A 25084-nucleotide genomic window follows, 5' to 3' on the forward strand; every position below is an offset into this window, starting at 1 on the left:
CCAGAGTCAGGGAGAAAAATGAGCATTTAATTGAACAATTCTCCTCTATTAGACTAAGCGCTTTCAATTTTACATTGAGTTGCTTAAAATACATTTTAATAAAAGTTTTATTATACAAACATCTTCAAGAAGAAATAACTGGCATGGGATGAACATTTAGCTAACAATTGTTAAGCTAAACTGCTTTCCATTTATGCAAGACAAGTGCTGTGCATATCAACAAATATTCCCTATTAGACCAAGGTATACCCAGATAAGATTCTCCCTCATGAAAAAAATTACAACAATGCAAAGTTAAGGGCTAGATTGTTCTTCACAGACTACATGACAGGGCTGAAGAGAAAAGGCTCAATGAGAGCTGGACAGTCAGAAAAGCTCCATGGAGGAGGAGAGACTGGGCACCAGGTCTGAATAAATGGAGGACTACCCAAGAGGAAAAGAAACTGTGAAGACAGAAAGGACAATCTGAGCAAAGGCCAAGGAAAGGTGAAATCAGCCAGTGAACTCTGAGGATAAAATCCAACCACAGGAAAATAAAAACATGTCCATCCAGAAACGTGTAAACTAATGTTCACAGATGCATTACTAATAGTTGCAAGTGGAAACACCTCAATCTCCATCAACTTATGAATGGATAAATATAGCCACGTACTGCTTATTGTTTGACAGTCAACAGAAATGGAAGAACTGATACGTGCTATAACATGGATGAACCGCAAAATGACATCAAATGAGAAAAGCTAATCCCAAAGGAGCATACTACATGATTCCATTTGTATAAAATACCCAGAACAGGCATGTCTACAGAGAAAGATATTAGACTGTGGGTTCCCTGGGTCTGAGGGAGATGGGGGGTCATAGCAGGTAGCTAAGGGATGCAGGGTTTCTTTTGGGGTTGTAGAAATGCTCTAAAATTGACTGTGGTCACAGGTGACACCTATCGAGACTAAGAGATACTGAACTACACACTTGGAATGGGTGAATCATGTGATACGTGAATTATATCTCAATAGCTTTTTAAAAATCCAAAGGCACCATCTAGATAATCTTCTTAATTCTCTATTTTCGATGTAGGTATTATACTCCATCTGAGTACCCCATGCTTTTACAATGTACTGAAAATGAAGAGAAGGCAGTGCTTAACTTCAACTGGTTTGTATAATACACTTTCTGCACAAGTTATTCTGAAATGCACAAAATAAATATATACAGAACTGCACAGCCATTCAGAAAAGTGAAGATGAGAAACGATAATTTTCTTGAACATTCCATTAAACATTATCCTCTGATTTTATCTGGCTTGCCTCATCATGGTAATACAGGGATCATGAAATAAAATATTGTTCAATCGAAAAACAGTCCCTCCACAGATGTATAGAACAGACTTTTGGACTCTATGGGAGAAGGCGAGGGTGGGATGATCTGAGAGAACAGCATCGAAACATGTATATTATCAAGTGTGAAACAGATCGCCAGTCCAGGTTGGATGCATGAGACAAGTGCTCGGGGCTGATGCACTGGGATGACCCAGAGGGATGGGATGGGGAGGGAGGTGGGAGGGGGGTTCAGGATGGGGAACACATGTAAATCCATGGCTGATTCATGTCAGTGTATGGCAAAAACCACTACAATATTGTAAAGTAACTAGCCTCTAACTAATAAAAATTTAAAAAAAAAGAAATAACTCCAAAAAAAGAAAAATTGGTCTCTCAAGTTGTGTGAAGAATGATGCACAATTCTCCACTTTCCTAAGGAAAACAATATATATAATGCAAATGGCAGAATGAAAGTCAGAGTTTAAGAAATGAGTGCACTTAAAGGTTAAAAAAATTATAGTAAATTACTAGTAATGAAAATAAAAAAGGAAGCTGTCCATGAAAAAGAGCGTCCTAAAACTCTTTATCCTGTGGATTCACTGTCGACACATTCAATTTCACACATACCTGACTTGTGAGTTGATGTAAGTTGTTCTTTAAATCCCGTGCCTCAACTTCTAACTTGGCATGATAACGTGACATGACCTCCAGGGACGCCTCCAACGCAGACTGCTTTTTGAGGCTATCAGCTAGTTCTTGCCGAAGTTGTCTCACAGTTGCCTAATAAAATTCTCTGTCACTGAGTTTATCAAATCACTTTACTATGACATTGTGCTAGTAATAAGTAATGCCAACATATGGACTTTGAAAACTATCATCACACACAGCAACTCACCTTCTTTCCCTCCTCCCTGAATGTGGTTGCAGACCCAGAAGGGTCGCCCACCGGCCTTCCTGATATTAAGTTCCTCAGACGAAGGAGGCAGCCCCACTGTCCACGCCCTGCCCCTCCCGATAAATCTGCAGAGCTCCACCACCTCACGCCCAGAATGAAACAGGTGTGTAGGTGGGACAAGCAGTGGAAAATTCCACCCTGTGGAAACATTTTTCCTCTTTCTTTATTAGAGGCTTCGATTAACATCAGAGATCTTCACATACTCAATTCAGTGCTCAGATCTTTCCAACAGATTCCTATCCCAGCAGAAAAATGAGGCCATTCCCTTGGGGCTTATCTATCTGATATCTGGTCGTGTGTCTATGTTAATCCCAGACTCCTAATTTCCCCCTGCTCCCCGCCTCTGCCCTTGGCTGACCACCAGGCCCTACCGCGGAGCACAGGGGGCTCTGCTCAGTGCTCTGCAGTCACCTGCCTGGGAGAGGACCTGGGAGAGAACGGATACGTGTGTAACTGCACCACCGTGCTGGGCACCCGAAACTAACGCAGAAGTATAAACCAACTACACTCCAAAATAAAGGAACAATGCAATTTACAAATGAGGTTGCTCCCATGGCCCTCAAGGAGCCTCGATAGCCTGGCCTCCACCTGCCTCTGGACCACAGCCCCTACAGCCCTCTCCCTGACTCACTCCATTCCTGCTGCTCTAAATCCTGCCACCCTTCATTTTTATTGGGCAATCTGGTATTCAAATGATAGTAATTGATCCTTAAAGCGAGAATTATGAGTAGGTTGTTTGTAAACATATTCTAAGTAAATAGCATAAATAGCAGTGGGAAGATTAAAACAAGAAGAGCTTGGTTAAAAGCTCACCACTTGAGTCCCAAATTAGGATTTAATGACAAGTATATTTAAATGACTTGCCAATGAATTCTCAACTTAATGACAACTCTTTAAAGAGTTGAGAGGCCATGAGAATAAATGATTCAAAAAAAAAGAATAAATGATTCAAGCCTGAAATGTTTCCAAGTTAATTCAAATTTTACATGAATAACACTAAAATTATACCAACAAATATGACAGAAAGGTATGACAAGCTACGGAAGCCAAAGTACTATATAGAAGTGATAGCATCTGGGAAACATGGAATTGATTGTCAAGGTAATCCATGTAACTGAAGCTTAATTTGAAAATATTCAGTTTAGGTTTGAGCATTTCTTTTATCTGCTTCATCATGATACTCACATGTGGTTACACAGAGGTTAAAATTATTTTCTGAATAGTAAAAGAGTAAATTACTAATACCTGTCTATATTAAAAATTTAGAATTCAGTCTCTTAACATTTCATAAGCAACACGATGTCTCTACTCAAAGTGAAGCATCTCTTAGGTCTAATTTTTATTTGCTGGATACAAGGTGTGCTTTTAGTCCGTTTTAGAGACCATAGATTCATAGCCTGTGTATTTTTTACATTCAGCTAGATTCAACATTTAGCCAGAATTAAGAATCACTTTGAATTTTCTTTCAGGAAGTCTGAGAATTATTTCTCCTTCTGGATACTTACTTCTCTTTCTGCTTTCTCATTTTCATACTGACACATTATCTCTTCTAAATGATTCCACGTGTTGATTAAATCCTTGCTTCTTTCCTCCAGCATCAGACCTTGTTTCTTCTCATGTTCAGCATGAAGATTTTCCACGATCTGCTGACACTGGTCTTGGATGCTAATGACTGTCTTCTCTTTACTGTCGGCTCTATTTTGTGCATTATCCAGCTGCTGTCGGAGCAACATGTTTTCACTCTGGAGTTGAGATAACCTCTCCTCTAAGGATTCCTGCTTTCCAAGGTATTCCTTCACTTTGCCTTGTTCGTTCTGATCCATGTGTCCAATATCCTGCTTTTGACACTCTGCTTGGCGTAAGTCTCTCTGGACACGTTCTAACATCAAAGTCTTTTCTCTGAGATCATCTCTCGTCTGATGCAGCTTGATTTTTAGCTTGTTGAATTTATTTTCCACTTTAGAAAGTCGCTGGGAAAGCATCTCATTGTCACTTTTCAGCTTAGCCATATCGAACTTCATTGGGTCCTGCAAGCGTAACGTCTTGTCTTTTGCTTTCTGGGAGGCAAGTGACAGGTTTCTTTGTGATGTCTGACCTTGATCATGATTGTGTATGGAAGCAGCCAGTCTAGAGTGGCAGGATTCCACTTCTGTTTCCAGTCTTTCTTTGCTTCGTTTCACGTTCTCCAGCTCAGGGTTTAGCATTGTATTTTCAGCTACCGGAACGTTAAGCTGGCCAGTATGCCGGAATATGGTCTTTGTCAACGTTTCCTTCTTCAATTTGATTGCCTTTTGAGGATAGTCATTCTCTCCTTTTATAATTTCAGGATCCTCAAAACATTTCTTTTCTTTCTCCTGCATGGCAATATCATCCTGCATGTGGCTTTTGCGCAACAGACCTTTAGCTTTTCTACCACTATCAGAAACCTAAGTGAGACAAAGGAGACTTTTAGTTAGTACTCAATAAAATGACATTTCATCATTTCCTCTGAAATGAAAGACTAGCCTGTATGTTTATACAATGAAAAGACTGCACCAAGTGGATCTCCAAATGGAAAAAATAAGGTTCAATACAAACCTCAGACCTTATACAAGCAGAAATTCCCAAAGGTTCAAACATTTAAGTGAAGACAATGAATCCATGAAAGGAAAAAGAAACCCCAAGGGACTTTTCAAGAAGCTCAGAACTGGAAAGGGCTTCTCTGAATTACAACAAACCCAGAAAGCTTAAAATATAAGATTTATAGATCTAACTACACTTAAAAATTGCATCTGATGTGGTAATTTATATAATGGAAAACTACAAAGCCATAAAAAAGAATGAAATAATGCTATTTGCAGCAACAAAGATGGACCTAGGCATGATCACACTAAGTGACGTAAGTCAGACAAAGACGAGTCATACTGCTTATATGTGCAATCTAAAATGAACTTATTCACAAACCAGAAAGAGTCCCACCGACGTAGGAAACAAGCTTACTCACCATACAGGAAAGGGGGTAGGGGAAGAGATAAATTAGGAGATTGGGTTTAACATATACCATTATATATAGACAAGTGTATATAAAATAACCAGTAAGGATCTACTGTACAACATAAGGAACAGCATTTAATATTCTCCAAGAAGAATCTGACAAGGAATATGTGTGTATGTCTCTGTGTGTGTGTGTGTGTGTGTGTGTGTGTGTGTGTGTGTTAGTCAGTCATGTCCAACTCTTTACGACCCCACAGACTGTAGCCCGCCAGGCTCCCCTGTCCATGGGATTCTCCAGGCAAGAATACTGGAGTGGGTTGCCATTTCCTCCTCCAGGGGATCTTCCCGACCCAAGGACTGAACCCAGGTCTCCTGCATTGCAGGTGGATTCTTTACAGTCTGAGCCAGCAGGGAAGCCCCATGTACATAATATACACACACATATACATATATGTCTGAATCACTGTGCTGTACACCTGAAACTGACGCAACATTGTAAATCAACTACAATCCCATGACAACACCACTCGCTACCTTTAAAACACTGCATCTGATAGCTCCTACACAGCTACTTCAAGTAAGAGCCTTAGCTCTGTACATATTTAAGTAGATGAAATTCCATGCAAAAAATTGCTTTCTTGAGAATATGCTACCTTTCTAACATTTTAATAGGCAATTACAGACTTATACCTATTGACAACTGTACTAAGCACTTCTACAAACATCAATTAACTCATTAGCGATAATGATTCTGGAAAGGAAGAAGTTAAAACTATGGAAGTAAGCTGCAGGCTTTTCACCAGGTCTTCTGACTCTACTAGTCCTCTTACATCAAACCACAGTCACTTCTCTAGTACAAACATATCAACACAAAATAATCGTCCTACTTCATTCATGGTACATACACTAGTGGTAAATAAGGTAAAATTTAGAGAGCTCTTCTTAAGAAGAGAATCATGAGATTGTTTGCTGCTGCAGTAACTTTCATTATATCTTCATACTGTTTAAAATAGTAAGATGGGGGAATACAATGAGAAACATAATTATCACTAGATGCATACTATGGCATATCTATCACTGTTTTCAAAAGTTCCTGGTACTGAAGGAGCACACTACAAAGAACAGAGGGTTCATTTTCTCAGAAGTACAAGAATGACTTCCAAAGTATGGTCTCTGAACTGCCTATACTTTTCCTCCTTACCTTCAGTGGAAGTGATAAATTAACCTAATGATCAAGGAAGGGAAATCACTACTAAATACCAGAATAGCTGCTGTTAGTAGCAAGAGTTTTTTTATTTTTTACTTTTTCTTCCTTGGTGGGAGGGGGACTTTTATAAGTTCATTCCGAAGAAACAATTTTTTAAAGTGTACAAAAGTATTTTTACAACTGATGTCGCAGCTTTTACAAGCTGAAAAACTGTAAACGACGTGAAAAGGCCGTTGACAGGGCACTGGTTACAGAAACGAGAGTGGAGCCAGGGGCGGACTCTGACTGAGACACCGGAGGTGATGCGGGTGAGGAGGGATGCACACGCTCCCCGCAGAGCACAAGGACATGGTGTGCAGCGCAGTCGACGGCGGAGCACACGCGGTCTGCCTGGCCTAAACCGCAGTCAGGGTCCCGGCTCCTTCGAGACAGTCGCAAAAATTTGAGGTCAATTCCTATGGAAAATATTAAAGGCCTCTCCTTGGATGAGGCCATGGTGTGTCCCTACCTGGCTGCTGTAGACAAATGGATTTGAATGACAAATACTACTTTCCCCAGCTCTTCCCGAGAGCTTTTGGTTGTGGGAGATCTGCTGCTAGGACCTCGGGGATGGTACCTGGTCGGTGTTTGAGAGGGACATTGGGTGGGCGAGTGAGTTCCTCTGCTCTGAGATGCCACTGGAGAGCTCCGCAGAGGGAAGGACAATCAACTTCAAGAGTGTCTGGTTTCTACCAACTGCTGGAAAAAATGCACGGGGAGCACTCCTGCACCTCTAGAGGACGCCAGTTAAACACACCTGTCCTTGAGGACTCTCCTGTGAGGGAGAACCCAGCTGGGAAAGCTGGAGCCAGCTCTGAGCTGTTCACGGGGCAGGTGGACTGAGGGCTGATGGGCACAGAGGGAGGGGGTCCACGACCCTCAGCCACCTGCCAGATGGCAATGGGGAAGTTTTAGAGTAAAGTATGTCGCCATCCTCAGAAGCAGTTTCAGATGACTGAGTTAAGTCATCAAGGTCATTCACGTAATTAATTTGGTCTTTGACCTACACATAAATAATACTGTTTCACAATGGCATTAAAATATGTATAAAATATACCAAGTGTACAAAGGTGATAAATATATTCATCAAAGCAAAATCAGCGGCTTCTTTAAAGAACAGGTTTTTATCAACAGAGTTTCTAAATTGTGTTTTCAAAGTAAATGTCTCTTCAAGAAAGGAAGATTTTCTATGTTGCCACTATTCCTTTTACAAACTATTTTATAGAGGATAATATATTTTAAAGTTATTTTTTTTTTTTTTTACTTTACCTTCTTCTTTTCATATGCTGTTTTCCTTGCAGGCCTAAAAAAAAAAATGATTCTTTTCAGGCTAAAATTTAATAACTCAAAAATATAAACAATACCTAAATGTTTGTTTTTTTATATAACATCTTTGCATTCATAAGTAATTTCTATAAAAGGATGAAACAATAGAAAAGAGTAGCATTAAAGGACAAAGAAAATATATCTGTAATAGTAATAAAAGATTAAATTTAGATTAATGGAAAAGGAAAAACCTAACATTGCTTGCGTTATGTGATAGAAGCAGTTTACCAGGGTTTCTTGCAGTTGTCATTTTTAATAAGAACTAACCTTTATGACAATAAAACCTATCTCGAAAGTATTCCCTAAGTCCTTATAAGAAAGAAACCCATTTTTTATCACCATGATAGTAGCTTTCTGAGGGCTTGTTATGCAACCGCTATGCATTATTATGCATTTTAATCCTCATGATCATTCTGGGAGAGAGGTAATATATTAGATTCTTTAGATAGGAAGCGATGGAGCAAAGAAAGGCTGAGGAACGTGCCCAGGACCACACAGCAGTTCACCAACAGCCCAGAATTCAAACCCAGGAAATCCGGCCTGAATGCTGCTGTTCCAAGATATGCTGAGAAAGTGATATTGAAAAGTCTTTTTAAGGAACGTGATACCAAATGAATCTATATTATTATTTCATGTCTAGCCATAACTACAAATGATAATTCTGAATCTTAAAACATTTCTAAGAAACAAAAAGACTAGATGTAGGCAATATTGGAAATCTACTTTCAAGAAGGATTTGATTTTTGTAAAGAAACTCATCAATATACATTCATGCAACCATTCTGCTATTTCTATTTTTTTTTTTTCATTCTGCTGTTTCTTTATGCATCTGACATACACTTGCTGAGCACATAATATGTGTTAACGACACTTTTAGTACAGGAAGCATGGTTTTTGTCATTTAGATCTTTATCATCCAAAGTAATAAACTGTAAAAGATTGTGAATTGTTTCTATTGAAAATAAACAAAATCCTCCCCTTTTCTCTGCAAGCTATAAACAACTATGAAGTTAATATGATGTGATGTTTCAGAGTACCTTACAAAATCATAGCTACCCACGAGGATCAACTAGAATCAACTAGAATCAACAAGGAATGATTAAATCCTATTCAGTATAACCTAAGTATTTGTAAATTCATGATTATATAATGTTTTAAAATCTATGCATGATAGAATTAACTTAAGTAATCATCTACATATTCATTTACATAAGAATATTACACTTCAGAGCCAATGAACAAGCCCTTACCAAAAACTACATATGAACAGAAGTACATATGTACATAATAATCATGTACAATAATAATAATGTACAATTAATTTATTGTAATAGTTTAAAGACAATGTCATACAATCAATAAGCTTCCCAATATTGGAAATGCAGGTAAGATTAAACTCAATAGACACTTCCTCCGCTGGCTCATTTCCAACAGCATACATATCTACAAGCTCCCCTCTTAACATGAAACAAGAAACTCCTTTCAACTCCACATTCCTCTTCAGTTACCATCCAGGTCTCCATTCCTGGCCCAGGAAATATTCCCTACGGAGCTGTTTACGTGAATTCACTGCAGTCCAGCTTCCAAGTGGACTCTACTGAAACGACTTCCGGCCAAAGGCAAGGGCCCTCTCCTTCACCTTTCTGCCGCGTTCATCCAGTAGAGTTGAGGATTCTCTTCTCTTGGCCTGTAATCTATATTATGCTGCTCTATTTCCAGAAGAAGTATTCAGTGCTAATATTTCTTCCCCCAGAAATAAAGAATTTGTCCATGTTACCTGCTGTCATCTTGATCCACTTTCCTTAAAATGCTGTCATCGTTCACGTGCAGCAGACCATCAGCCAGTGAACTGGTCTTTTCAAATACTGGTGCAATCACACATTCTTCTGGTGTCCATTTGTCATTGTTCTTTTTCTCTATCTCCTTCCTGGGCTTCCCAGGATTGCTACTTTAAAAAATCCACAAAAAAGTCAATGTTTTCAAATAATTCGACTAATAAAGAATAAAAAAACAATTCTTGTAAAATTCCAACTCTTACCCGTCTTAAATCATTGATAATTCACAAAACAGTTATGAAGTATCAACCATATGCAAGAAAACAAATTCTTCCTTCAAACACAGATATACAATTATGATACAATATGATATGTAAGAGTTGACATATGAAAGTGGTAAGTGAAATAAGGAAGACTTTATGGAAGAAGTGAAGAGAGGAGGTCAAAAGGAAGAGAAAAGCAAGAAATCATTCTACTGGGAGATTAGAATGTGAGTACACAGATCAGGCACATGGCATCTGGGGTTGTTTCCTAGAAACCTGGAAGGAAAAGTACAAAACACATGAAAGAAAGTAGAGAGATGCATCTGGAAAGACATTGGGAAGAACCTCAAGGGCTACACTGAAAACCTCGAGTCCACTGGCTAAGCACAATGATTCTTAGACATGGGAGTCATGATTAGATTTACCCTATATATAATTCTTTGCTTTTAAAAACAGTAATGTTTAATCTAGGAATTTCCCTGGTACTCCAGGGCTTAGGAATCTGCCGGCTCATGCAGGGGGCACAGGTTCGATCCATGGTCAGGGAAGACAGCACATGCCTCACGCAGAGCAATGAATCCTGTGCTTCACCACCACTGAAGCCAGCACCCTAGAGCCCACGCTCAGCATCAAGAGAAGCCACCACAATGAGAAGCCCAAGCACTGCAGCTGTAAGGAACCAGTGCAGCCAAAGAAATTACCAAAAAAAAAAAAGAAAGAAAAAAAAGAACCTCAAAGAAAAAAGTAACACTTAATTTAGATGGTTTTTAAAATGACATGTGGCACATCCACCGTGAAAGAAGAAATCAAATTTAGTGGGGCGGGGGGCAGTTTACTTGTAAACCACCCACATGATGGGGTGACGTCAGCATCATGGATGAAAGGCAGGTGCCTCATCAGTTCTCCTGCCACCAACAACAATTTGGCCTCCATCCATGGACACACTCAAAGTGCTAGGAGGAGAAAACTGCCAACCAAGAGGACTCGATCCAGAAAAGTTGTCTTTAAGAAATGAAGGAGAAACAAAAACTTTCCCAGACAGAGCAAACCTGAGGGAGTTCATCACCACTAGTCTCGCCTCATAAATGCTGAAAGAAGTCCTCAAACTGAAATGAAAGGATGCTCATTAGTGACATAAAATAAATTTAAATATACAACACACTGGTTAAGGCAAGTATGCAGTCAAATCCAGAATACTCTAATATGTAACATGGTGGTATGTTAACAAAGTAACTAGTATTAAGGCTAAAGGATAAGAGTATTCAAAATAACTATATCCCTAGTAAAATATAAAATTCGTAAATCACAAACATTAGCTCAAGTTAGAAATCATTTTACAGGAAAATAACAAATGACCTACTGTTAAATACTGATATAGGCTTACCCATCAGAACCTTTATTCTCCATAGCAGGAAACTCCTGCTCGTTATTTCCTCCACTCTTTCTCTGCTGAATCAATCGACTCTCATCAGCAGCATCGCATACGTTGTCTGATACTTCCACTTCACTACTTTGGTGCTTCTTTTCTTCTTCCACCTTTAATGAAAGTTTGACACGAAGAATAATTGCTATTGCTTAATTCTAAAGACTCTGTTTTCAATTTATTATTTGACTCAGCATTTGCCTGGATTTGAAGTGATAAAAATACTTTCGTGCTTACATTAATTTTATCACAAGTCACTGAAAGTTTTGTAAAATGTGCTTCTTTCTCTTTGAGGGAAAAAAAACAAAATTCCCAAAATTTCAAGAAAGGCTTTCTTAATAAGATACAATTATTCACATCCAGTCTTCCCCATCTGACTGGCAGAGATAGGAGAAATAAAAACACATCACACATGTCCTCTTCGGTCTTTACCAGCTGGATTTTCCACTGAACAGTGAGAGGTAGAGGATGTGACACCTTAGTGCCTCAGAAACAGAAAAGAAGCTTTCTTCTTTCTGCACTAAAGCTATTCTTTCCCCACTGCCTTTTCCCATTCTTTTTTCACTTGGATCCAGGAGACAGCAAAAAACCTGATGGTGTTCCCTGAAATATAGGACCAAAAGTTTACCAAAACACAAGGAGCAGAATGAAACTGAGGAGGTGTTAGTTAGTGTGGAATTCTGGAATATAAGGAATGCTTCCCAATTCCACAGTCAATAACCATCCAATTTTATAGCTAGACGGTATAGAAATAACTATCTATCTTTGCCCCACTATTTTACCAATAGCAGCTTTAAAATCAAAAAAGGTTAAATGATTTGTTCAAAGCCCCTGAAGGGGCATTCCCTAACATTTTATGGCACCAAAAGAGATGATACAATTCTGTCATCTTGAATCTGATAAAATTACCAAATGAATTCCTCAAATGAATCAGGGAAGTGAAATGCGTGACTTTGGCAAAGTAATTTAATTCGTTAATTGGGGGTAGGGTTCATTCTCCTTTTTCTTTAAAGGAGAATAGCTACATTTTTCTCGTTTTTTGTCTTACACAGCAGAGCAAGCACGTTTAAAAACCTACTACTGAAGAAAGAAAAATCTCACAGCATCTCAAACCTCAGTTTTTCCTTTGGAGAGAAACACTTGATTTTTTTTCTTTTTTTTGCTGAGAGTTTATTATACTATCTATGGGCTTCCCTGGTGGCTCAGATGTTAAAGAATCTGCTTTCAATGCAGGAGACCTGGCTTCAATCCCTGGGTTGGGAAGATCCGTGGAGAAGGGAATGGCTATCCACTCCAATGATATTCTGGCCTGGAGAAATCCGTGGACAGGGCAGCCTGGCCAGCTACAGTCCATGGGGTCGCAAGGAGTCAGACACGACTAACCAACTCTCACACACACACATACTACCTATGTGACAAAATCACACATGTCAAAACTTACTACATTTTAGTAAACAACATAGTGAAGCGGTCTCTCTCAAAGGAAACATCTGCGAGTGGTGATTAAAGCATATGTGGGAGTGCATGTATTTGTTATTAAAAACATCCTCAAGTGGCCATGTTGGACATCTAAGTGCCCAGGGACTGCGGAAAGCAGAGGAGATCACACATATTCAACCACAATGAGGAGATTAGAGGGGACACGTGTTCATGTCCCTTCTCTCCGTTTCTGCTTTCTTCCCATTCTGTGGAAATACAACTTATATTTAATCCAACAGAGTTAAACAAACAAAACAACAACAACAACTGCAAAACCCTAGTAGATCATACTCCTTAAACACTTTCCTTGGTGCTTATTCTGGCTCAGAAGGTCACACGGTATGGAGCTAAATGAGTTTCCCAGTCCACATGAAAGACTGACAGAGACAGAATTAGATTGATTGAAGGACAAAAGCTATGAAAACAGTTTCCTGAATTCCTATTATTTGGATGGCAGAAATAATCTATTTCTACACAATTACCTATTTAGATGACCCCAATTTATTCATAAGCAGAAAATCAAAATGGACCAGATCATCCAGAAAGGGAAAAACCAAAGCAAGAGCAAATGAACCTTTACCTGCTTTGCAAGCTGAATTTTCTCTTTTTCCAAAGCTAACAACACTACTTGTAACATGTCTATTTCATCCTTAAACCTCTGCATATCCTTCTGTCATTCTTCACTTAGATACACTTTGGATGCTCTGTGACTATTCGGTGGAGAAGAATTTTCATTTTCAAATTCGGGTTCCACGCTTTTGTCATCACTAGCACTGCAGTTACCTGCATGCAGTAGCTTCTGGAACCAGTCCTGTATTGGCTTGCTTTTCTTATCAGTATTTTTCACGACAGCAGGAGTACCGTGACTTTTTATTTGAATTATGTGTTTCATCTTACCGGAGCAGACAAGCCACAGAGTAGACTGACGTGTCTGTCCAATGTCTAATTTCCGATTCGTGGGATTTTGCCTCATATTGTCTGATATTTGCATATCAAACTCTTGGTCACCTTTCACTTCAAATGTAACTACCTGGTCCCCTACTTTTTTATTTTCTGCATCATTATAAAAACTCTCCTCATTTTTGATAAACACATGTTCAATATCTAGTTTATCACTTTCAAGGTCTATTTTATTTTCACTGAAACAAAGCTTGGAAGATGACTGACAAGCGTATCCGGGGACCCATAGTTCATGCGAAGAAAAACCATTTTCGAGACTGGGTTCTTTTTGTTCAGGGCATACTTGGAATACTAGAGAGACAGATGCTCCAAATGCATCTTTCTCCCCACAATCAGGTATATTATTTGTCATGTTAGGAGGTATTTCCTTTCTGTTTGCTCCTTCTTTAAGGTGACCATGTAGTGCCTCCTCCTTAGGACAGACGATAATTTTGTATTTCTCACAAATTTCACCTAACTTCTGCTCTAAGTCATTTCTGATGGTTTTAACTTCTCTTTCCATTCTAATTTGCCTTGTTTGATCCTCATTTTCTCACACTTCTCCACACAAGGAGGCCCTGAACATACAGATCTGTCCTGTCTACCACATTCCTTATTCATTTCTGGTGCTTGAGGCAATTTTTGCCAGCTGCAAAAGTGGAAGATTAATTGGGTTGATTTGATTTTCAGGTGTCTTTTCTGTCAGGGTACATGTGTGCAAAATAATATAATCCTTAGCTAATCCAGTATGGGTAAAGAAAAATCAGAAAATCATTAAAATTTCACTGTTAAACTTCTTAATTTATATGTAACTACTCACAAATCACCAGATCACAACTAAGAAGTGAAAAATAACTTGCCTTACCGGAAAATAGGAGAAAAACATTAACTCACAAACCCAATGTTGTCACTGTTTGACTGAATTAAACAATTCATACATGTTAAATCTACCAAAAATGAATTAGATGATTTTTAATGTTATAAATGCTTCTTCCCTTAAAAATAGTTCACCTCAGGATACCATATATGGGGAGTCCCTACAGCATGTCTGTTAAGGTTTTTGGTTTTCTTTTTTAAGGACTAATATCTGGAGAACAGACAAACTTTATATGACCAGGAGCCAAAATCAATGAACACTAATCAGAAAGAGGAACCAATTCCTAAATTTTCATGTAAATTATATATGATGATAGTGCTATACATCAATACATATTGCCTGCTTACATTCAGTTATGTGTGTGCTAAGTCGTGTCTGACTTGTTGCGACCCCAAGGACTGTAGTCCACCAGGCTCCTCTGTCCATGGGGATTCTCCAAGCAAGAAGACTTCAGTGGGTTGCCACGCCCTCCTCAATCCATGCCTTCCCAACCCAGGGATCGAACCCAGGTCTCCCACATTGTAGGCGGATTCTTTACTGTCTGAGCCGCCAGGGAAGCCCGACAATACTGGAGTGGGTACCCTATCCCCTCTCCAGGGAAATTTCTCGACCCAGGAATTGAAACGGGGTCTCCTGCACTGCAGGCAGATTCTTTACCAGATGAGCTACCCAGGAAGCCCCAACATTCAGTTATATTATGTTCTAATATCCGCCAAAGAAAGTGGATAAAGCATTTTTAGTTATAGCTACTGATTTCCCACCCTGAAATGAACTATTAGAAGGTTATGATTTGTACACTAAAAACAAAAGTCCAATCGAGAAGGTTCGATTCTCTTAATAGGCAACTGGGTTGATTCTATGACCCCACTCTCTCCCTGAATGTTCTTCCCTAAGTCAATTATGCCGAGATCACAGGCAGAATGAATCTTTCATCTTGACGTCAGTGACTGGCGATTTCAATGGAAAACCTTGAGCCACTGGGAATGATTTCTCTTTACATGTATCTAGGTCAGGGGCCATCATATTGTTCACAATTTCAACTGCTTAATCTTACGATTCAGTCTTTGATATCACCTTCTTAATCATGTAATGAAGTTATAAAAATGGAAGAAGTAAACAAGTCAGGAAATTTTTTTCCCTCAATTCCAAAGACGAGCTATAAATTATAATAGATTCTAACAGTATTTTAAATTGTATAATTAAAGTGCTGTAAAAACTATTAAACTATTAAATTAACTTATTATATTAAATAATATAAAAACTACTACATTAAAAAAAAGTAAAATTATTAAATTATTATCTATCAACTCTAAAAGGGTAATTTTGAAAGGCGATTTTATGTGTTATGGACTCTGTTACACACTGTATTGTGTTGGTAAAGCGTAGAAAATGGTATTAAACCAGAAATTTAAATTTATAGTTTTCCTTACCTGTGAATGGTTATTTTCATTTCCAGGAAGTTTTTCTTGTTCTTCCTCCAATATCACTTCCACGTCTAGTTCTCCTGACAAATCTGCATGTTTAGTTAAAATTACTTAAGAATATTTAGCCAAAAAACATAATCTTTATTTAAAAGACAGATTTAAAACATTGTACCAAATGACAGCTTAAGTCGAAATTTATCTTCAGATGAATATTTACTTGTTTAAGAAATACTTCCAATGATCAAAAACTTCAACAAACCATTTGGGAAACACCAGATGTCACCAGGATACAGGCACACAAACACCTCAAAGATTCATTCATGAATTCATCCAAGCATCGGTGAAAAAAACAAGCAGAAACCAAACAGAATTTCAAAATACAGGGCAGACATATAAAGTCACTGTATATTCTCTTCTCTACTTCACCACAGTACCTTTTTAACAACATGCCAAGCTTCAACTACATTATTATTCTTAGTTTACAAATTCCTCTTACTTTCATGCTTTTATCAATTCCTTTATCTGAAATGCTTCCCTGTGCTCTTCTGACAATTTACTTTTTATCTTTTAAGACTCAACCTGCTTTGTGAAGTTGCCCTTGATTACAGCTATCTTTCCCCAGATAAATAGGTCTCTCTTTCCTTGTAGCTACCTTAGTACTTTAAAGATTTTTCTAGTGTATCTTTATAGACTTCTCCAGCGATTGATATACATCTAAACTGTGAATTATTTCTTCCCATGTCTATCCTCTTGGCTTCTAGACTGCAGAGGACAAGCTGTTAAAAATCACCTTAGTATAAATGGTCTTTATTTTTTTTCAATAATTGTCTACCTAGATCTCACAAAGAGTCCCAGAGTTCTAAATAGAATCCTGCTACCCACTCTCAGATGTATGCTAAATACTAGCCTAAACAAACTTGCTTCCTCCAAACTCTCTTTGTTATTTATTATACTCCTATGGTCAGAGGGAGAATGCAGACACCTTGCTAAGAGGTACTGTTTGGCTGTAGCTTGCATAAAAGGAGTCAGCACAGGCAGGTTTTGCCACAAAATCGAATCCAGATCCGTCAGAATGATGGCAAGGCTGTGCCCAGGTGGCGCACGGCTGAGTGCCCTGGGCTTCTGCATTACCTTGTCTGCTTTCTCTGTTTTCTGGCAGCGGAGACTGGCCCGGGTGATGGGGCATGGAATTCCCTACCAGAAACATCGCTGCCTTTTTCATCTTTTCTTTATCTGTTGCGGTCTTCTGTCCGAGTTCTGTGGGTGCTGACTGATTTTTGGTCACCGGTTGGGACACCAACGGACGCCGATCATCAACTTTCAAATGCCCGGCTCTTTGACAAGTCTCACTATTGAGGCTCAAACTAGTCGAATCCCAGTCTGAAAAATGTGAAGACAAAGTCTCCATCTATCAGGATCTGAGTAAGAACACAACTCTGACTACCTCGTACAAAGTCTTTCTTCAGAGAATCAGTTCCACATCCTCCTTCCCCTCAAACTCACTACCCTTTAGAGGTGACTCTACCTTTCATGTCACTGTCATTCATGAAGAGATGTGAACTAGCATGTCTCATTTCTTCTACTTTTCAATTTTCTAGTATTACTTTGATTCACTCAATCTTTATTACATACTCTGTATTTCATAAGAACTTTATTACTATTTTCCTTCAACATACAAATATTTTATTAACAAAATTTATCTCTAATTTATTTTACATTTAATTTTGCATGATGATATTGTGTGTTCTAGAGGCCACGGTTTTAAAAACACTTTGAATGAATGGTACTACTTTAATTAATGGTAGAAACCTAGACAACATATTAAAAAGCAAAGACATCACTTTGCTGACAAAGGTCCGTAAAGTCAAAGGTCTGGTTTTTTCAGTAGTCACGTGTGAGAGTTGGACCATAAAGAAGACTGAGTGCCACAGAATGGATGCTTTCAAATTGTGGTGCTGGAGAGACTCTTTAGAGAACCCTGGACAGCCAAGAGATCAAACCAGTCAATCCTAAGGGAGATCAATCCTGAATATTCATTGGAAGGACTGATGCTGAAGCTGAAGCTTCAATACTCTGTGCACCTGATGTGAACAGCTGGCTCACTAGAAAAGCACCTGATGGATGAGAAGAGATGGGCAAGAAGAGAAGGGGGCAGCAGAGGATGAGATGGTTGGACAGCATCACTGATTCAATGGACATGAACTTGGGCGAACTCCGGGAGATGGTGAGGAACAGAGAGGCCTGGCTGCAGTCCATGGGGTCACAAAGAGTCGGGCGCGACTTAGCGACTGAACACCACCACCGTCAACAACTACTTCAATTTCAATGAGACGGTCTTTCCTCAATGTACATATATCTTCAGAACTCATTTTTAAAGACTTGGAGAAACATCATACCCTGGAGAAGGAAATGGCAACCCACTCCAGTACGCTTGCCTCTGGCCTGCAAAATCTCTGGGACAGAGGATCCCGGCAGGCTACAGTCCATGAGGTCGCAGTGGTTGAACACTACCTAGCGACTAAACAAAAACATCATAAACTTATATAAGAAATGATAGCCTTGTGTGTGACTAATTGTTTCCATGTGAAAATAGGTAAGTCTAGGACCACACTGGATCCAAAGAGCACAGAGGGCCATGAGACAGGAATGAATACACCACAAAAAGCTAAAACTGTTAGATCTGAATTTCTGAACAGAAGTCAAAGAAACAAGTAAGAAATGTAATAGTGAAACTTAAAACCCTGTGTCAACACAAGGGCCCCTTTATCATTTTATACCCAGCCACTTCAATGGTTTAAAACAGTGGTTCTCAGGTGTTCCCTCAGAATCGCTGAAGTCCAGAGACCCGACGGGTCAGGGGGTCCAAGAGGTCAGAACTCTTTTCACAACACTAAACGTTTCCTCCATTCTCATGCTGTTCTGCGGGCAGAGTGGCATTCTTCATAGACACGATAGGTGATATCATAACACTTAGGACTAATGGAATTAGCAACTATGATGGTATGTGCTTGTATTCTAGTTTTTCTGTTTTATTTTCCAATACAGTGAACAATAATAAACAAAGTTCCTTGGAATTCTCAATAATTTTTAGAAGTATAAAAGGATCCTAAAGCCAAAAACTTTCAGAATCCCTGTTTTGAAAGATTATGTCTATCGAATCTAAGGCATGATTACTTCTCCTACTTCTAATAATCAAAGACAACACAAACACACACACATACAGTCTGCTAATCAAAACATCTGCTTGGCCTACATTCATTTGTGTAACAACACTAAAATGAAATAATTATAAGCTGAAATACAACTGACATATTAGCAATTGAAGCTTTACTCTAGGGAAAGGTCAGAGTTCAAATAAGCATTTTTGGACACTGGAAAATCTTAGGGTCTAATAATTAATCGCTGAGAATTCCTGAGGGTATAGAGATTCCAAACTGAGAATTTAATGGATAACGAAACATATACAGAAACATCTTGAGTTCTAGCTTACATTTCAAACATTTCTTGTTCATATGCTTGTAAACATCTTTTCTTTTAAAACATGGATACCAACAATAACATTTGCCGTATGTATGTCCAATTCTTCAATTAAATTTGCAACAGGAAGTTAGGAGTATGAAGAGCTAGCATTTCAAATATTTCAGTGTCCCTCTTTCCAGAAGGGACTTCCCTGATGGCTCAACGGTAAAGCGACAGTTTGCAATGCAGGAACCAGAGTTAAGTGTGTATTGCAAAATTTACCTGAATTAGATGTTTGTGCACCCTTCATTCTGACTGCTTTATCAGGAACAGAATCTTTCACTCCAACGGCCTGCTGAATGGGTTTGGAAACAAGTTGATTAATAAACAATGTACATATGATACAATCCACAGTTCATAATTCAAGATAACAGCATAAACGTTTTTACCTTCACATTAGGATATTTCTCAGGAGACTCTAAAAGGAAAATGGGACATAGAGTTAATCACATGTAAATATGAAAGCCAGCTGTACATTCATGCAGACTTAGAACCGAGCAGAATCCTCACGCTCTGCCTTGGCACTGAATACATTCAGTTTTGGTGTCTTGTTTTTAGGGGGATCTTAGCACACTGGCAAGACAGACATATGAATCCACTAAAGATAGTGAAGAAAAAATAGGAATACAGGTTCACCAAAATGTGCAGTTAAGATTTCAAAAGTAACATTACGTTTTCAATGGCTTTATAAAACATTAACGTGCACATAGACCAATGTGAACATGCTGACTGATGAGGAGAAAATGGATCTTAATTAAAGGAGCAAGTCATGAACCCAAGAAGATAAACGTGAAAGCTGATGGTAAAATGCAACAGCATATCTTGAATGCAACATGGCAGTTATCATTTACACCATTACATGATAAGTATTTATCATGTTCTTCAATCTGTCCATTCATTTAAGAAGTGCACACTTGGGATGACAGTTCACCAGAATGTATAATTCATTTCTCATCAAAGACAGGGTAATGGACTGATTAGCCTGGATATACACTTGTGGAAAAATGGCTCATAAAAATATTTGTGTTTTTTCCCCACGAGGGCTACTGGCATGCCTACATGTCTTGGCTCTTCTAGTTTAGCCATCTTAAAGTTTCTCGATCCACTCATGCAAGAAAGTTTATAAGACACATCTAGGAAATAATGTATAATCAATTCTCAATATTGAAATACAATTATCAAAAAGGTAAGAATACATTGAATTGCCACAGAATTATTAGAAATTAAAAATCTTGCATGTTTCAAAATCAGTGTAGTATTTATTAAAAGTATTTCTAGCATTTAGGGAATGAACCCTATTAATCTGTTTGGCTTCAAAATTTAGTTTGGTTTGGTACATCATGGTAATGCTTCAAAGGATTTCTATGAAACAACTTTCAAAAAATCAGCTATCTTTTTAAAAAAAGAACTCAATGCCTCCTTTTTCAAATTAGTCTAATTTGAATAACAAATACCAGTACAACATATATCTTTGATGCCTAAGAGTTACTCGGAGGGGCTGCGGTTTCCCCCACTTCTAGCACCCCCTCCCACCTCCAGGATTCTCTGGAGCAATAATGATCTTATCTCTTTTCAGGGTAAATACACTGAAGTCACCTAGAAGGAGCTCTCTCAAGTGTCCTCATCAACTCCAAACTCACCTCCCTAAGGCCGTGCTTACCTCCCTTTGTCCTTTCACTAGATTCTCTCCTCTCTAAATGGTCATCTCTGGATCTGTGGACTTAAATCTTCCCCCTTGACATCCTTTCTATGGATCATCCCTACCATGTCTTTCTCCCTCTTTGCTTAGCAATGGTATCTTACACCTATAACTGCTACTTCAACTCTTTGCTTCCCTCTGGCTATAAACACGCTCAGAAAGAAACATAAAATAATGCTTTTCCTTGATCCTGTTATGTCCTGCACTATCCAATGCTCTTCTTCCAGATTTCTCTAAAGGCAAGGCTACACCCTTGCTACTTGGAGAGCTTGTTAGAAACACAGAATCTCAGATTTCCTGCTCAGCATGTGCACTTCACACATGGTCCCCAAGTGACTAATTAAAACTTGAGAAACTCTGGTCTACACAAAGTCTGCTTCTACATGACTTCAACTTAATTCATGCTCCTGAAATCGCAGCCTCTGTTTCCTCATGCAAACACTTCCCCCGAAACTGAAATGGCATTAGAAGATGGAAACCTTCCAGTGAGCTCTCTATGAGGCTGTGGGTTCCTTGGTCTCCCCATCACGCCCCCTGCTCTCTCCTTCTTTCCAGCTCTCTTGTTTTGTCCCATGTGACACCATCCTAGAAAGCACCAACATTTCATATGACATCAATTTGCACACGTTTACAGCTGAACTCCTATGCCCGCACTCCACAGAAGATAAAACACAGCTCTGCATGCCTGGAGACGTCAGTTCTGAATGTCTTCCTAATAACGAGTACAACAGGAAGAGGGGGGCAGAATTTTGCAGTTCTTCCCTGACAAGTTTTGGTGTCGGACGCTCACTTCAAATCCATCGTCCATGTCAAATACTCTCCCTTTATCTAAGGACCCTCATTACTTATTCCACCTTCCCCCACAGATCCGTGCTTCCTTTTGCTCATTTCCTCCCCGTACCCTCTGCCTCTCTCATCTTTCATTCCCTCTTGCCTCTTATTTCTTGACCTTCCTTAGGTCGTAGAGTTATCCTGAAATAGAACTAATAATTTCCTTTTGGTCATGTGTCACATGGGATCTTAATTCCCTGACCAGGGATTGAAACTGCACCGCCTGAATTGGAGAGTCTTAACCGGACAAAGTCTTAAACACTGGACCATGAAGTAAGTCTAAAAACTAGTAATTTAGTTTCTTAAACTGGATTCTCACGGTAATCTGTGGTAGACACCTGGTAAGATGCACGATTGCCCTCCTTTTCTCATCTTTTTTCTCACTGACAGGTGATTTTCTTTGCCTATTAGAGTATATCAGCATTCCCGTTTTCAATCAACATTCTGTCAAATAATTTTTCTGTAAAATACAGTTCTTACCTTCTATTTGTCCATTTAATGTCTTTTTTCCTCTTTGACCAGCAGTTCCAGGTAAATGACCCACATACTTCTGTGGAAGGCTCTCAGAGACACTCTGCTAGAATGAATGATAACAATGGGTTGCATGAAGAGTTCCTAATCCCTTTCGAAGAAAGTACCCTACTTTTAACCCGGTTAAGACAGATTTTGCCAAGATCCCACAGTTGCTATGTGACAGGACCAGGATGCTGAATTCAAACACGGTGCTGCATCACCAGGCAGTGGCTGCCGCATCTAAGAGATCAGCCCCTTCTTATCTCCTTCCATAGCTGCCACCTTCAAACAGGGCACCATTACTTTATGTTACTTCAAGTACGGCTGCCATAAAGATACTCTGCACGTGCTACGTAAGCTATCCAAAATGCTTTGCACTTATTGAAACATCACTAAAGCTAACTGCTGTTATTATAACCCCACATATTTATTACTATTTCCCATGCTTTTGCTTCTCCTGAAATGTTCCTTGCAGATCAACTTGACAATCCAAATGTAGTAATACCTTCAAGCTTCACGCACTATCTTGTGGTAAAAAATCACAATGGAAATGAAAATCAAATCTACAATGAGATACCACCTCACACCAGTCAGAATGGCCATCATCCAAAAGTCTGCTGTTGCTGCTGTTGCTTAGTCGCTTCAGTCGTGTCCGACTCTGTGCCACCCTATGGACTGAACCCTGCCAGGCTCCCCTGTCCATTGGATTCTCCAGGCAAGAATACTGGAGTGGGTTGCCATGCCTTCCTTCCCAACTCAGGGATCAAAGCCAGGTCTCCCACTGCAGGCCGATTCTTTACCACTCAGCCACAATGAGATACCACCTCACACCAGTCAGAATGGCCATCATCAAAAAGTCTACAAACAATGAATGGTGGAGAGGGTGTGGAGGCTGCTGGTGGAAAGGTAAATTGATACAACCACTATGGAAGACGGTATGCAGATTCCTTCAGAAACTAGGATTAAAACCACCATATGACCCAGCAATCCCACTGCCAGGAGTATACCCTGACGAAACCAAAATGGAAAAGACACATGCACTCCAATTTTCATTGCAGTGCTATTTATGATAGCTAGAACATGGAAGCAACTTAGATGGCCATTGACAGATGAATGGATGAAGATGTGGTGGTACATATATACAAAGGAACATTACTCAGCTGTAGAAAGGAACACATTTGAGTCAGTTCTAATGAGGTGGATGAACCTAGAGCCTATTATACATAGTGAGGTAAGTCAGAAAGAGATATATAAATATCATATACTAATGCATATGTGTGGAATCTAGAAAGATAGTACTGATGAATTTATTTGCAGGGCAGCCTTGGAGAAACAGACAGAGAAAACACTTATAGGCACGGGGGAAGGGGAAGAGGCGAGAGGGTGAGATGGATGGAAAGAATAACATGGAAACTTACAATTCCATCTGTAAAATAGATAGCCAATGGGAATTTGCTCTATCACTCAGGGAACTCAAGAGGGGCTCTGCAACAATCTAGAAGGGTGGGATGGAGAGGGAGATGGAGGGGGGTTTGGGAGGGAGTGGACGTGGGTGTACCTATGGCTGATTCTTGTTGATGTCTGACAGAAAACAACAAAATTCTGGGAAGCAATTATCCTTCAGTTAAGAATAAATGAATTTTTAACAACCCTATTTGAACATTCACATGGTTGACTGTTTCTTTCCCTGTAAACAGCACACTGACGACTCTAATTTCCTATCTATGTCTTCTGGAATGGCAGGTAAAGACGAAAGGAATGATCTAGACATAAAAAAAAAAAAAGGAGTAAAACGATGATTATCCACGTTGAAGGTTTAAAAGTTTTCAAATACATTTATGATGATCAAGCAGGACTCAATAATCACATCAGGAAAGAAAGAACAAACTAAAAAAATCAAGTAACCACAATGACTAACTTTCTGATATGGAAGAATTTACATGTTAGTTTCACATGTATAACAAAGAATTGACATGGTAATTTAACATCTATAAACACTGAAATTAATAAAGTTTCTTAAAAATAACATGGGGGGCGGTTCTAAGATGCCAGAGGAATAGGACGGGGAGACCACTTTCTGCCTCACAAATTCATCAAAAGATCATTTGAATGCTGAGCAAACTCCAGAAAACAACTTCTGAATGCTGGCAGAGAACATCAGGCACCCAGAAAGTCAGCCCATTGTCTTTGAAAGGAGGTAGGACAAAATATAAAAGATAAAAAGAGAGACACAAGAGGTAGGGATGGAGATCCATCCCAGGAAGGGAGTCTTAAAAGAGGAGAAGTTTCCAAACATCAGGAAACACTCTCACCGGCGGGTCTGTGGGGAGATTTGGAATGTCAGAGGGCAACGTAACCAGGAGGAAAAATAAATAAATAAATAAACCCCACAGATTACGTGCCTAACGGCAACTCCCAGTGCTCGCATCCGCCACCAGCAAGGGGGGCTGCACTGCTTATGTTGAGGACCAGGCCTGAATGCCCTGAGAGCAATCTGAGGGAACTAACATGAGACAGCAACCTAAA

The 25084-nt window shown here is 39.2% G+C and overlaps 2 protein-coding genes across 3 annotated transcripts in view; both read right to left on the reverse strand.

Annotated features, from left to right (window-relative positions):
- The window catches only part of LOC122447855 (ankyrin repeat domain-containing protein 26-like), a 933540-nt gene that overhangs the window by 167057 nt on the left and 741399 nt on the right, over positions 1 to 25084 (reverse strand). The window lies entirely within an intron of this gene.
- The window catches only part of LOC122447854 (ankyrin repeat domain-containing protein 26-like), a 234494-nt gene that overhangs the window by 18643 nt on the left and 190767 nt on the right, over positions 1 to 25084 (reverse strand). Inside the window, exons 11-21 of the mRNA XM_043478536.1 lie at positions 22526 to 22622; positions 19905 to 19933; positions 19738 to 19810; positions 17128 to 17376; positions 16003 to 16085; positions 11239 to 11390; positions 10904 to 10960; positions 9594 to 9764; positions 7760 to 7793; positions 3777 to 4697; positions 1944 to 2096 (exon numbers count right to left, since the gene is read on the reverse strand). Of these exons, the coding sequence (XP_043334471.1) occupies positions 1944 to 2096; positions 3777 to 4697; positions 7760 to 7793; positions 9594 to 9764; positions 10904 to 10960; positions 11239 to 11390; positions 16003 to 16085; positions 17128 to 17376; positions 19738 to 19810; positions 19905 to 19933; positions 22526 to 22622 (2019 nt within the window). The remainder of the gene's footprint in view (positions 1 to 1943; positions 2097 to 3776; positions 4698 to 7759; positions 7794 to 9593; positions 9765 to 10903; positions 10961 to 11238; positions 11391 to 16002; positions 16086 to 17127; positions 17377 to 19737; positions 19811 to 19904; positions 19934 to 22525; positions 22623 to 25084) is intronic.

This window comes from Cervus canadensis, chromosome 10 (assembly GCF_019320065.1).
Source record: "Cervus canadensis isolate Bull #8, Minnesota chromosome 10, ASM1932006v1, whole genome shotgun sequence".
Taxonomy (NCBI): Eukaryota; Metazoa; Chordata; class Mammalia; order Artiodactyla; family Cervidae; genus Cervus; species Cervus canadensis.